Source organism: Anguilla rostrata, chromosome 5 (genome assembly GCF_018555375.3).
Source record: "Anguilla rostrata isolate EN2019 chromosome 5, ASM1855537v3, whole genome shotgun sequence".
Taxonomy (NCBI): Eukaryota; Metazoa; Chordata; class Actinopteri; order Anguilliformes; family Anguillidae; genus Anguilla; species Anguilla rostrata.
In genome coordinates this window covers 20,578,299-20,592,088 of record NC_057937.1, presented here as the reverse complement: position 1 = coordinate 20,592,088, position 13,790 = coordinate 20,578,299, and the positions used below count along the sequence as shown (strand labels likewise).

General features: G+C 40.8%; 1 protein-coding gene across 5 annotated transcripts in view; it reads right to left on the bottom strand.

Annotated features, from left to right (window-relative positions):
- Window positions 1-816: 816 nt before the first annotated feature.
- The window catches only part of LOC135254966 (myocyte-specific enhancer factor 2A-like), a 125,592-nt gene continuing 112,618 nt past the window's right edge, over window positions 817-13,790 (bottom strand). For all 5 annotated transcript variants that reach the window (XM_064335600.1, XM_064335603.1, XM_064335604.1 and 2 more), the window contains 3 exons: window positions 7,054-7,171; window positions 6,003-6,129; window positions 817-4,711 (listed from right to left, as the gene is read on the bottom strand). In XM_064335600.1, coding sequence (XP_064191670.1) covers window positions 4,345-4,711; window positions 6,003-6,129; window positions 7,054-7,171 — 612 coding nt within the window. In that variant the 3' untranslated portion in view covers window positions 817-4,344. The remainder of the gene's footprint in view (window positions 4,712-6,002; window positions 6,130-7,053; window positions 7,172-13,790) is intronic.

Sequence of the window (13,790 nt, the reverse complement as noted above, 5' to 3'; positions counted from 1 at the left end):
ATATGCAAAGTAAATGACAGCCACATGATGTTTGCCTAACAATGGCATAAACACTGTCCACGAACATGCATATTGTATGTATCTGTTCATCTGCTTTGTGTATAAGAAGTGAGAGCCTACAATGCACACAGTAAAAGCCAATATCTTTACTTGTGAATGCAGAATACAAATTTGTACAACAATCTCTAGCATATTTCTTTAAGTCATTCAATAAAAAGTTCACTATTATATTTATTGAATAATGAAGATAAAACAACACATTCAGGGAAACAAAACTCAGATTAACTTAAAATTCTCTCTTGATTTCTGAAACGCTTTGTTTCGTCTCCATGGCAACAAAGTCCAGCTTGTGCCGCCAAACGATTTGAGCTTCCAAACCGCAAACAGCTTCTCGAGTAAACTATTAACTACTAACAATTACCAAATACATAGTTCTGTTTATAAAAGCCATGACGCAATGCAGTGTACTCCTGCACAGCAAAGTGAGTAAGTTTGTTTTTTTTTTTCCTGCAAAGGTATTTTTCTTGTTTATTTCCATTTATCCCTTTCTTTCACATTCAAACAAATGTATCCCTGTTCAGTTCTCAGAAATAGCACGAAACTCCAGCAGCGACTATCAGCCTACACATTTTCCTCATATTCACTATGTATTTCTTGTGTGCACACCACTTAGTATGGACAGCATGGAGGATTGGTGGAGGATGGAATCGTAACTCATTCTTAGGGTGATTTCATTGGCTAGATCTGGGTCATAGGGTTATCGAGATGTTAATATGAGGTGCTCGATTTGTCCTGAAACAAGAATATACCAGTAACTCTTTGGAACAATGTTGTTTTATTGAATTGTACATATAACAGGAGGAAAAATAAGTCCCTGATTCCAGATTGAGACATTATCCTGTTCTGCTTGTGTTACTGCTGTCACTATTTTAAATATTTTATTAATACCATTTTAATTATCACATTATTTATTATTGCTCTTTTTTTTAGCTGTTCACTAAAATTAAATGACTTGTGATTGCATTTTATTTTAGAACCACCTGGAACAAAGTACCAAACACAATGCCCTTGTATTAGCCTATTTCATTATGAACAGATGGTGAAGAAAATGATAAAACTTGTCTGGTGACTATTTACATGCTGGTACAATCCAGGTGTAAATGCTCTGAGCCAACAGTCAAAAACAGGGGGCAGGCGGGCCTGAACGCGAGCGTACCTGTACATGCGCTTGTGTGTGTGTGCGTGTATGTGTGCGTGTGTGTGTGCATGAGTGTGTACGTGTGAGTGTGTGTGTGAGTGAGTGTGTACGTGTGTGCGTGCGTGCGTGTGTGTATGTGTGAGTGTGTCTGCATGTATGTGTGTGTGCGTGTGTGTGAGTGAGTGTGTGCGTGTGTATGTGTGTGTGTGTGTATGTGTATGTGTGTGTGCATGTGTGTGCGTGCGTGCGTGTGAGTGAGTGAGTGAGTGAGTCTGTGATCTCACAGTCATTGAGTGACAGAAAGGGGCTGAGGTTAGTGTTAACTCCGCTGTGCAGTGCAAACGCCTGTCCTTGTGTTCCTCAGAGTCCTGTCAGTTAGTGGAGTCAAGTGTCAGAACTTAAGGGCTAAGCGGGGTTATAACAGTCATAAGCAGAATTCATCACAGACTGTGCTCGCCTTTTAAAAAGAGGCTACGTAAGTAACCGTGAGCGTAAGCAGGCAAGCGCGCTGTGCAATGGCTCTAGCGTTAACCTTCGCAGCTTCTCTCTCTGTGGCATTGACAGGAGGCTGAGACTGCATAGGTCTTTATCAGCCAATCACCAGCTACACTGGCTTCAGGAATGGGGTGCAAGCGATGCCTATAGCATGGGTTAAGACATGGGGAAACAGACAGCAAATGCAAAGAAAGAGGTTCTTTTCTGTTATGGCTGAGCACCGTGTGTTAACTTATCACACAGCCTAGCAAGGAAATAACAAAGTCTGGAACATTTTAAAAAAGCTTCTGTTCTTTTATTCTGCTGGGCTGCTGATCCCTCTGACTGCCCAGCTGAATTGAGAGGGCAGGCATGATCCAAAAATGCGAATCACATGTTAAGGGCACGATATTCTTCCCTGTGGGCTTGGCATGGTTTGATATTAAATATGTGCAGCTGAACTCCGTAGAGCATTGCGGGCACCACCGTCTGGTGTCCAGTGTCAAAACACTTTCCCGCCTGCTGTGTCTGTTCTGAAGGGTTCAACCTGTCCCACTGTCAAAGTCTATTTCCATCCATTTTTAAAAGCTGGGAAAGCTCTCAGCACTTCCTAGACCTGTGGTCATATGCAACAGCATTTCTGAAATAATGTGCATGTGTGCACTCTTGGCTCACACACATCTTAAACAACTCACTAAGCTGTGCACCACTGGCTTTGAATTCCATTTGACTGAGGTATCTGATACACAGTTCTGAATGGGCGTGTGTGTCTGTGTGCACGTTAAATGATGTGTGGCCTACCGGTTTTAAAGATGGCAGTGCAGTCAGCAGCCGGGGGATTGCGGAATTCTGTCGGCTGAGAGACAGAATTCCTGTTCCAACTGGCGCCGTGTTTTGCGAAGCGTTACAGTTCTCCTTTACAGAAATATACAGTGAAGCTTAACCCTACAGCACCTCTATTATGATTTCATATGGACACAAATTCACTACCATTAAAGGGAGGACGACCCAGACGCTATCCTCTGAAAAATCTAACCATAGTTATTCCTTTTTAAAGAAAGTACAGCATATTTAACAAAATAGTCCATATCGACCAGTGAATACTCTACTTAGTAAGGACTTTGCCTTTTAAACTTGGCAGTAATCCACAAAAATATACTTTGTTTCTTTTATCTGGTGCAAGGTATAATACATACATACTTACACCAAAGGTGACATTATATATATATATATATATATATATATATATATATATATATATATATATATATATATATAGTATAATATATTAAAGTTGCTATGTACAAAACAGAAAAAAATGTTTGGCTCAAATTTAAATTTATAAAGAGAAGGGCTCCTGTTCATGGCTTTAGGTATTGTTTCAATGTGTTGCTTGAAAGTGATTTTATTGTTTGTGATAAAGCACAATGTAAAAATCAAATTAAAACAACAAACTTTTATAAAGAAATGATAAAAACCTATGCTTGAAGAAAAAATATTGAACATACAGCTTTGGCTTCCAATAAAAGGAATTGTTGATCTAATATTAGATACTTGGCCTTGACATAATTAACGGTTCAAACGGGTCAAATGTTTATTACAAAAAATATATATATCAGCAGCGAATACTTTGCTTGGTTTTCAAAACACAAATTATTGGTATATTTTGAGTACATAATAACTTTTACTAATATCTCCAATTATATATTAAATATACATTGTCTATTTTTCTTTTTCAATTGAATATCTATGTATATTTTTAATTAACTTCACGTTTGTGGTCAGCTCTTTTGCCCAGGATGGAAAAAAAAAAAATTCTTTCAAGCAAAGATGAAACACCCATTTTGACTTATACTCAGAATGTGTAATGTATTGTAAATCTCACCCAGGAGATAACAGGAGGGGCCAAGGCTTCTAGAACTGCTCAAACTCTACTTCAAGAACATTTCTTATGTTCTTAAAAATGTCACAACTTACAATCTGTGTTTTTAACCCTTGAAGGTATCAGATCACAAATATGTGATTACAGTGTCCTTGAAAATTCTAATTCTGATTTAACAATCCCTAATGGCAATTGAAAGCAATGGAATTCTAGAACACTGGCTGGTTTAGAGGTTGGGAGGTGGCCCTGATTAAACCATGAAACCTCCTTCTGGGCATCGTGAGCTTCTGCTCTCCACCGGAGAACAAGCCTTCACTTCCTCTGTCTGAAATGTGCGTACAGGAATAAAGAAGCAAATATAAGTGTAAGTGCCTGACTGGACAAGTGACTAAATAATCAATATTGTTTTGCATGTGGGTGAATTTGTGAATTTTCTTTTAAAAATACACTGGACTGTTCCAAACTTGAACAGTTTGTATCTGAGTACCTCATAAAATTTGTTTCAAAGCATAATTCAGTCCTATTACTTTTTGTTTGTTTTTCCGTTTCTTAGTTATGTTTTTATTTGTGAAATATACGTAATTTAGATAGGCTTTAATCTTCCTCTGCCATTCTTGCTACTTACATAATGAAATAAAGTTAAATAATAACAATAATAATAATAATAATAATAATGAGATCTAGATGCTCCCGCCCCCCATAAACCCCACCCCACCTCCTCCCTTTCCTCAAATGGACTAGCTTGTAACAGGTGACAGGTGACAGGTGACAGAAGGTTGCCTGGGCAGTTCTATGTGACCCAGGCATCCATGCGCATGCGTTTGACAGATGGGCTGTCTCGGCCCTCAGTACCGCCCCCTGCTGGCTGGCCCAGCCCGAGCGGGGAGTGGAAATCGGTACGAGGATCCTCGCGGTCGCTGCCATCATACGAGCTGCAGGACGAGCTCAGGCTGTCCGCGGGCGAGCGTCCCACTTCCTGCCGAGACGGGTGGGCGGAGGAGGAGGAGGACGGAGGGGGCGGGGCCTGCTGCTGCTGGTGCAGGAAGCCGGCGGGTGTGATTCGCTCCCTGGGCGGAGAGATGGGCTCAGACTTAATGCTGATGTTCTGATTGGTGTTTATGGAGAGGCTGGAACCCTGAGGTAAGTGACCACCACCTCTGCAGGGAGGAAAGGGAGAGAGAAAGAATGAGAGAGCAAGCAAGAGAGAGTGGGAGGGGAAGAGAGAAAGACAGAAGGAAAGATTAAGTAAGATTGTTCTTACTGTGATTGCGAAGCAACAAACTATTGTTATCTAATAGTGAACTTCTATTATTTTTCCAAAATTTTGTCCACTATCTCCTTGGACTGATTTCGAGCTAGATGCATCAAATCAACTAAGCACTGTACAGCCTGGCCCCAGTTAGTGTGTTTGTATAGAATTCTTAATAGTTTCAGAGATATTTATTAAATTATTAAATAACAATTATTTTAAAAATTCCCCATAGAGGATGAATGGCAGAAATTTCAGAGAGCAATTTCCTTGAGATAGTAAATGATAAAGACATGAGCTTTGCTAGTATGGTCAAGTTGGCCACTAGGTGCCCCAAGCTGTCAGTAGGTGGCCCTATAATGAAAGATCCAAATTTAACACCTTTAAAAGTCAATAACTCCCACACCATAAGATTTATTTCCACAGAACTCGGTACACATGATCTCTTGAAGGAACTGTACAAATTTACAATGTATTGCATAAGGTATAAAGTTTGAGGACTAATCAGCACCAGATTTACTGCATGGCTTCACTGGACCAATATACATACAGTATATGATATATAAACCAGTCCAATTGAATAAAAAATGGCCGCTATTGACCAATACACTTGAAAAAGGGTGTAGTCCATGGCGATATTGGTCGTAATACAGTTTGTGCTATGATCATGAAACCTGAAGTAAATGTAAAGACTCCCCATACGACAACTGAAGGGATTATTGAAATTGGCCAATAAAGACGCTACAAATGTATACTGTCTTGAAAACCAAGTGATTTAATGAAACAAAAATAGCTACACACGATTGTGGGACATGTATTAGTCAAAATATTAAGTTCTGTGGAAATCGGTTCAAGTGGGCATAGCTGCTTACACATGGATAAGTCCAACGGGGTGTGGTCGATTGCTACAAAACTCACTATGGTCATCTGAAACAGCACTGGAACTTACAGTATATGTCAGGAAATGCACCCACCTAGTTTTATGCATCCTTTTTGTATTACAATTTCACAATACAAACAAGCAAACTGAAATGAATTGATTGAACTGAAATGAAATAGAAAGAGCACCAGAGACTGTTGACCATGCTTACACTCACAATATGCTTTACAGTTTCAGAGACCCCGAAATTCTGGACTTCCACTGGGGGCGGCAGGTGGATAGAGTTGTGGGAGGAGGGGTGGGTGCAGGTGCTACTCACACAAGCGAGCTGAGGGCAGCCTGCCCCAGCTGGTGCTGTTGCCATGCCGACATTGAGCCCAGAGAGAGGCCGCCGGGAGAGCTGAAGCCCTGGATGGAGGACAGCTCCGCGCTGCTCAGGGAGTAATCTGGAATACACAGGCAGAACACGGTCACCCCACGGTCACTCCAAACTCACTCCATTATCCCTCAGCGGTCATCCCACGGTCACTCCAAACTCACTCCATTATCCCTCAGCGGTCAGCCCACGGTCATCCCAGTCACTCAACAGTCACTGAATGTTAACCATGCCCAATGGTCACCTCAAAGCAAAAAACTTACGTCCTCTACACAAACAGTGTTTGGATACGGGTGTAGAAGCATCTTTTCACCAAGATGGAATGGCAGTAATCTAAACTTAAGATGTCAATTAATTTGTTTTCAGTTTGGACTGTTACCACATAAAGCTTTAACATATCATTGGAAACCATATTGCAGACTCGCTCTGCAATGACCACAGAATGCTGGGGGATTACATGTTCCTGTCTGAAAAATGAGGTCAGAGATTACTGTTGAGATGGCAGTAGCTCTGTGACTGTGCTAGCAATGCTAGGACACTCACATGGATTTGTCAACCTCCTATCAGTTATTTTTCTAATGTCATCCCCTTGTATAATGGTATAATGTCCACATTATTAGTGCGTTTCAAACATCATTTTTATCATCAACTACAAAATAAGAAATAACAATAAGAACTTAATTTAAGAAGAAATATTCCTTATTCGTTTGCATTATCCAAGCTTTGATTTGCTGTGAGTATTTGAATATTTAAATGTTAATGTACATCTGTACCTCACAGTCAACCTACACTCATTCCACAATCATCTGTCACTCTGCGGTTACCCAAATCTCAACCTGCAGTCATTTCGCCGCCTCCTCATGGTCAGCTTGCGGTCACCCCATGGTCGGCACACAGTTTCACAGGTATGGTGGGAAGAGTGCTCACGAACAGTGGTATGGTGGGCGGAATGAGCGCTTACTAGTGGAGGTATGGTGACGGAATGAGGACTCACCGGTGTTGTACGCAGTGGGCATGGCTGAGTATACCAGGCCTTGCGGGGGCAGGCTGGGCGTGGCCACTGAAACCACGGGCGTGGCCAGGGACTGGGAGCTGCTTATCCTCTGGGTGTTCTGCAATGAACAGAAGAGAGGGTCCAACACTGTGAGCCCACACACATGTGCACTTACACATGTGCACACACATGCACATGCAAAGACGCTCACACATATGTACATACATAAATACATTTGCGCATACACATGAGCACATACTGTATACGCACAAAAATGAACTCATGCTCACGCGCACGCACGCACACACATGCACACGCACACACACACACACACACACACACACACTGCTACGCATACACACATGCTTACTCATTTTCTAGCTCTCTCTTTGGCTTTGTCTCTTTCTCGTTCACATACACATAATGGAGCAACCAAACATGGGATTACAGGATAATGGCTTCCAGAGATAAAGTGTTCCAACACCATTTGAGCTCAGCCTGTATAACGCATTACTTGATAATGAAATTACAGTCCATGAGAACTGTTAACTGTGTTAAGATATAGTTGTGCTAATATGAGCTCCATAATGTTTGGGACAAAGACATATTTTCTTTCTAGATTATTTCTTCTAGACAAATTTTCTTTCTTTCTCTGTCCTCCACAATTTCAAATTTGTAATCAAACAATTCACAGGTGGGTAAAATGCACATTCTCAGATTTTATTAAATGGCATTTTTATATGTTCTGATTTCACCATGTAGAAATTACAGCACTTTTTCTACATAGCCCCCATTGCAAATTTTTCTAAATATGAGGGGCATAAAAGCAAAAAGCAGTCTGTCCAAGGACAGTCTTTGTCTTGGGGACCAGGAGTACAAGCCGGTCTTGCGAGTGTGTGTGATAACTTCCAGTGTTCCAATTCAAAAGCGAAGACAGATAAGATGGTAGCCTACCCAGCAGGGCTTTATAGATTAAAACAGCAGTAGTGATCACAGTCTCACAGAGGGCCAGCCAACCTTTTCATAAAGACACTGATGTGAGCCAAATTTATCACCTCTAACTAATCTTACAGCAGAGTGGTAAATGGCATCAAATGGCTTTAGAGTAGTAATGGATGTACTCCAGTAAATAATGTCTCCATAGTCTAAAACTGAGAGAAAAACTGCCTCAATTACTCTCTTTCAGAAAAAGTATATTGGAAAGGATATTTTATTTCTATAAATAAAGCCCAATTTTGACCTTAATTTGCTAGCAGGATTATCTACATGAATGCTTGGGTTAAGTTTGTCATCTATCCAATGCCTAGATATGTATTTGTAATGGGGGACTCTCTCGATTGTAGTTCCATTTAAAGAATACATTTGGAAACAAAACTATAATCAATTTTTTCACTCCAGAGAACAAAAATTTTGTTTCATCTGTGTTCAGAACAAGTTTACGATTAGCAAGACGCTCTTGAAGAGTAACGGAAGAATTTTGTAACTTGTTGGCAGCAGATGGTACGGATTCAGCACAACAATACAGAACAGAAGGCCGCAATATCCATTTAGTCGGACGTAACATTGGCATAATCGACTGAACTTAACATCACCGAAGCAAGGGGCAGGCAGGGGGCCAGAGGTGATGCACTGTTTACCGGAATCCAGGAGAGTATCGACAAGAGTAACACAATTCTCCTTGAGTTTCTCGGATTGCTGAAGTCTGGATGTCGTTTGAGTCCACATGGATAACTATAGTGGATGCAGAATGTTTTGGACTCAGGCACCTGGAAAGCAAAAAGTATGTGCTGGAGGGACCAAGATTTCCCAAACCACAGATAAGCCCACCGCAAGCACGGTAGGGACGATCCTCACAAGTTGTCCACCTAGGCTGCTGGGATCCATTAGAGGAGCGAGGTACAGTGTTTAAGCCCCCGGTGAGGCGACTGCCTTGCTCCCACAGCCTGAGTGTCCTTGGCCCAACAGAGAAGAGGAGAAAGAGAGGGTGCTTCACCCTGGCCAAGGGCCGGTGGACAGAGAGGTCTGGAAACATTTCGTTTCTCCAGTGCCTGATATCAGCTGTTAAGCTGAAGATCACTTGCTGGAGGGAGAAGTGAGGAGCGCCTCCCAGCTCGATTTCCACCCCAAACTAGCCTACAGTCCAAGGCTGCACGCCAAGCGGTGTAGAGCATGCTGGGGTCTTGAGCCTCGCTCCCAGCTTAACTCCACCATGTGCGTCCACCTGAGCTGGGGCATCCTTAGGACTGGGCCATGGAGCGGTAGCCCCCAGCTTCAGCAAACGCCATGAGCCTCGACCACAAGGGAATCAACAGGCTGTTCATCTTCTCTGATCTGATGCATCTGGCCTTCCAGTTCCAAGACAGTTCGAGCAGCTACTAGCAGCCTCCTTCTCAATATCCTCAGCCTCCTTAAACTTTGTGGGGTAAGCTATTCAGACTTCAGCAGTTAATTATAAATAAACAAATAAATAAACAAATATATTATAAGCAAAACAAAGAGTATAAATTAATGATAAATAAGACATATATAAATAAAATGTCCATGTTGGGGAAAGTTTTTAAAGTAAAAAATAAAAGGACTAAAAATTAAAAATAAAAGCACACAATGGGGTAAACGAAAACATACTCAGAAATAAGATAGAAAATCAAAAAAATATAGAGCAGTAAAATAATAAGATAAAATAAAATAGATTTATAAAAGCTTAGATAAAAACTTAAGTTTAAAGGGGGGAAATAAAAGCTTAAGTTTATAATTGATTTAAATTTTTAAAAAAAGCAAAACTCTCGAACTCTTGAGCTCGGTGATCTTCCACCACCTTAAAGCATCTTCCCACAAATCAATGCGACAGAGGGCCATCACCTCACACTCCATTGTGTGTGTGGTGTGTGTGTGTGTGTGTGTGTGTGTTGTTTTTGTGTGTGTGTGTGTGCGCGCACATATATAAGAAAAAGGCTGACACCATGGTAAAAATTTAGTAACAGTCAAATGTTAGTTGTTATGACCTTAGTTTCCCCAGGTATGTGGTTCATTACTCAGAAACAAAGACCAAAGAACAATGAACTATCCATAATATTTCTGGAAGTGACAATAAACACATTAGAACTGCATGACTTGAGTGTTATTCAAAAATGCAATAAAACTTGCACAGATTTACTAGACTGCATGCTTGGCCCAGTAAAAATTAAAGGTCAGTTTGCGTCTGATTTTTCCCAGAGACAGCCTGGAGAAGGAACAAAAAAAGCAGATGGGCTGTTTTTAGTGCAATCCTCTCCTTTGCCACTCACTGGTGCTGTTGCTTCATGAGAGAAAGCTATTCTTCCCCGGGTTAATTCTTTTGAATGCTAAAAGATTTAAGGGACACTGAGGTAAGACTGAAAGCAAAACTAATCTGAAAATATGCTTGAGCAGGGGTTTTTTTAACCCCCAATTAAACAACTATTTTATGCAATAGATATGTCCAGTAAAATCCCCAATGCATGAATAAAGAATGATATGATTACAGAGGGGATTTCAAAACAGAGAGAATAATCTCAATGCTGAGATTATAGCTGGATAATAAATGTAGCTGCTGTTTAATATGGATTGTTTAAATCCAGTCTGTGCACTTAGATGACTGAAAAAAGACATCTCTGTCTCTGTCAGGAGCTATTAGAGAGATAGTTCATTCTTACATTACAACTTTCAACAGAAGCACTCTTTCTCTGGTAATAAAACTCCCACTGACAAACCAAGAAAATTTCAAAGAAATAAAAACTGAAAATACAGCACAGACCGGATTTTCAGACTGGACAGAGGGTTTAAACTGCTTGCTACCTTGGGAGGCGCACATGCACTGACGCGGTCAGTCAGTGGTCAGTCAGGGGTCAGTCACAGCACACCAAAACCGAGCAAGACAAAGCAGCGGAGGGTTAACGGAGTGCCAACACCGAACCAGCTTCAACCGCAGTTGAGGAATGGTCGGTCCAAACGAGGAGTTCTCAGAGACAACAGAGACCAGCAGAATCACTGCAGCCTCACAAATCCTGGCTCTTAAGGTCTAGCCACACAAACACCCTACATCTGTCTGGGTAGACAATTCTTCGCATTCCCTACCGACTGTAATTCCCCAGGTCATCACCGCAAAAGAGAACTGAGTTCTCAGTTGACCTACTTGGTCGAACAAAAAGAAGATCAAATTTAAAAAAACAGTTCTGTTGCAGCAGCAGCAGCAGGGCTGGAATTCTCTTCTAAAACAGGACACTACTGAAAGCACTTATCTAACTACAATATAGAGTACAATCTTGGAATTTGCTAACTTCTCAGACTCTGGCTCTATTACAGTGACCGCAGCTTAAAACAAGTCAGTCCTTAATGTGTTTGTTCGGATACTGATATTCAGATAGGATCAATATATCAGCATTTCATCTCTCTTCACCTCTCAGAAGCGATCAGACAGTGGTGTGATGGGAGAGTGAGGCTTCATGAGATCAACAATGGGTGGAGCCACCACGTCCTATAAGCGGCTCGCTCATTTGGACCAATTATGACAATTCTGTAGGGAGCAAAATTATTCCATTGGTTTAAGTGAGTGATTGACAACCCATTATGGGTTCATGAAATGTCACTCTGCCAGCACTAATGTGGCCAGAATGTATTAAAGATCATCAGACTGACTACGTCTCAGTTATACGAAAGGTATGCATACATATTCTCACACACACACACACACACACATATGAATTCATGAACATGTGCTCTCTCACACAGAAACACATAAACACACACTCTCTCTCACACACACACACACACACACACACACACACACACACACAGGCACAAGTACACACAAGCATACAAATACCCCCACCCCCACCCCATGGTTTTCACATTCTGTAACCAAATGACATCATCCAGCCCAGTCTCTCCGTGGATGACATCATTCAGAATGAAGTCATCCACTTTATTTTATTTTATTTTTGTATCTACTTTTTACTGATTGTTCCTGAGCAGAACACTGCCAGTGCTAAAAAGCAGAATTACATCCTAAGTAAAGCTCACTGAACCGTGAGCACTCTCTGTGCACAAGATTTGTATTGTTTTTGCTCCGTTACGGCAGGTGAATGATGCCGCTCTTCACACACATGCCAATATGAAAGAGGACTCTGTCTCCGGCCGGATTAATTTATACCTGAACCGTAAAGTGGCCATAAAGCAGTAAAGAAATGATTATGTGAGTCTTGAGAGAGCAGAGAAATGTGGGCTGTCAGCGCTCCCCTTCCTAGCGGTAAGTAAACAAAGCTCCCTGCAAGACTTCTGACCCGTCAGGAAGTAGGCCGATCGGCAAGAGCCCAATACAATTTTTATCTGAAGCATCTTTTTTAAAATATAATATGATATATAGTATATGGTGCCCTCCCTTGATAAAAAATAAGCAAAGAAGGATGTATAAAACAATTAATACACATAATGAGTACTGTATTCTCAAATCTTATAATCTGTATCATATTATATTATACTAATACAATGCTCAGATTTTAGTTTCACAAGTATTTTTCTCATGAATGTCTGTCACAATTATTGAAACCCCTAATGATTTTTTAAAAATTCAACAAAACTAAATCTACATTGACATGCTACTTTATGTTCATCTCAGTCTTAGGGCACTGTACTGTTTCACTGGGGTATCAAAATAAGGTAACACAAGTAAAAGGCATGTGTTATCCATCATCATGGGAAAGACAAAAAACATATTGATCCTACTATCACATAAATAACTAAGAAGTTCAAAACCACTATTCCACTGGTAAACCTCCAGTAAGCATGCCGGTTAAAAGGATGCAAGTCCATCTTGCCTCCACACACAGTGAGACAGATGGTTTACAAAGCTAAGAAAAGTTCAAGGCAACACAGATGGAGATCTTCAAAACTTGGTTGCATCTTGATGACACAAAGTCTATCAGATGGTGCCTCTGTGCCAATAGGCTTTTTGGACAGGTTTCCAGAAAGAAAGCCTCTATTGAGGGGAAACAACAAAAAAATGTGGATTTGACTAAACAGCATTGGAAATTCAGTTGGAATCGAGTGTTTTGGGCAGATGAGACCAAAACTGAGATTTTGGCCATGCAAACCAGTTGAGGGCTGGAGGAAGGATGCCTTTGTTGAAAAGGACACAATACCTCTAGCATGTACCTGGTCATACTCCAGGTACTTGTAGTAGTTCCAAAATGCCTTATACTCAACCAAGTACCAAGACATTTCAAACAAAAACCTGGTTCCATCAGCCAGGAAGCTCAAACTTGGCCACAAATGGATCGTTCAGTAAGACAGTTATTCCAGGCACATCTCAAAATCAACCAAGCATTGGCCATCTCAGTCTCTAGGCTTCAACCCAATCAAAAATTTGTGGTTCGAATTGAAGAGGACAGGCTACAAACATAGACCAGAGGATCTGAAGGATCTTGAGAAATTCTGCACGGAGAAATGGTCAAAGATCTCCTCTAATAAGTTCACCAATCTCATAAAACAGTATAGAACATAAGGGGTGTTATCATTGTGAATGGAGGATCCACAAATACTTGCTTATTAATACACAAATACGTTCATTGTTACATCTTTTTGGAAAAAAACAAAACAACTGCATTTATATAAAACACTATAACTTTCCCATTTAATTAACATATGATATAGGACATCACCTGCCTTGACAATTTCATAAAACCTTCTTTGCTCATCTTTACCAAGGGTGCAAATCATTTTGG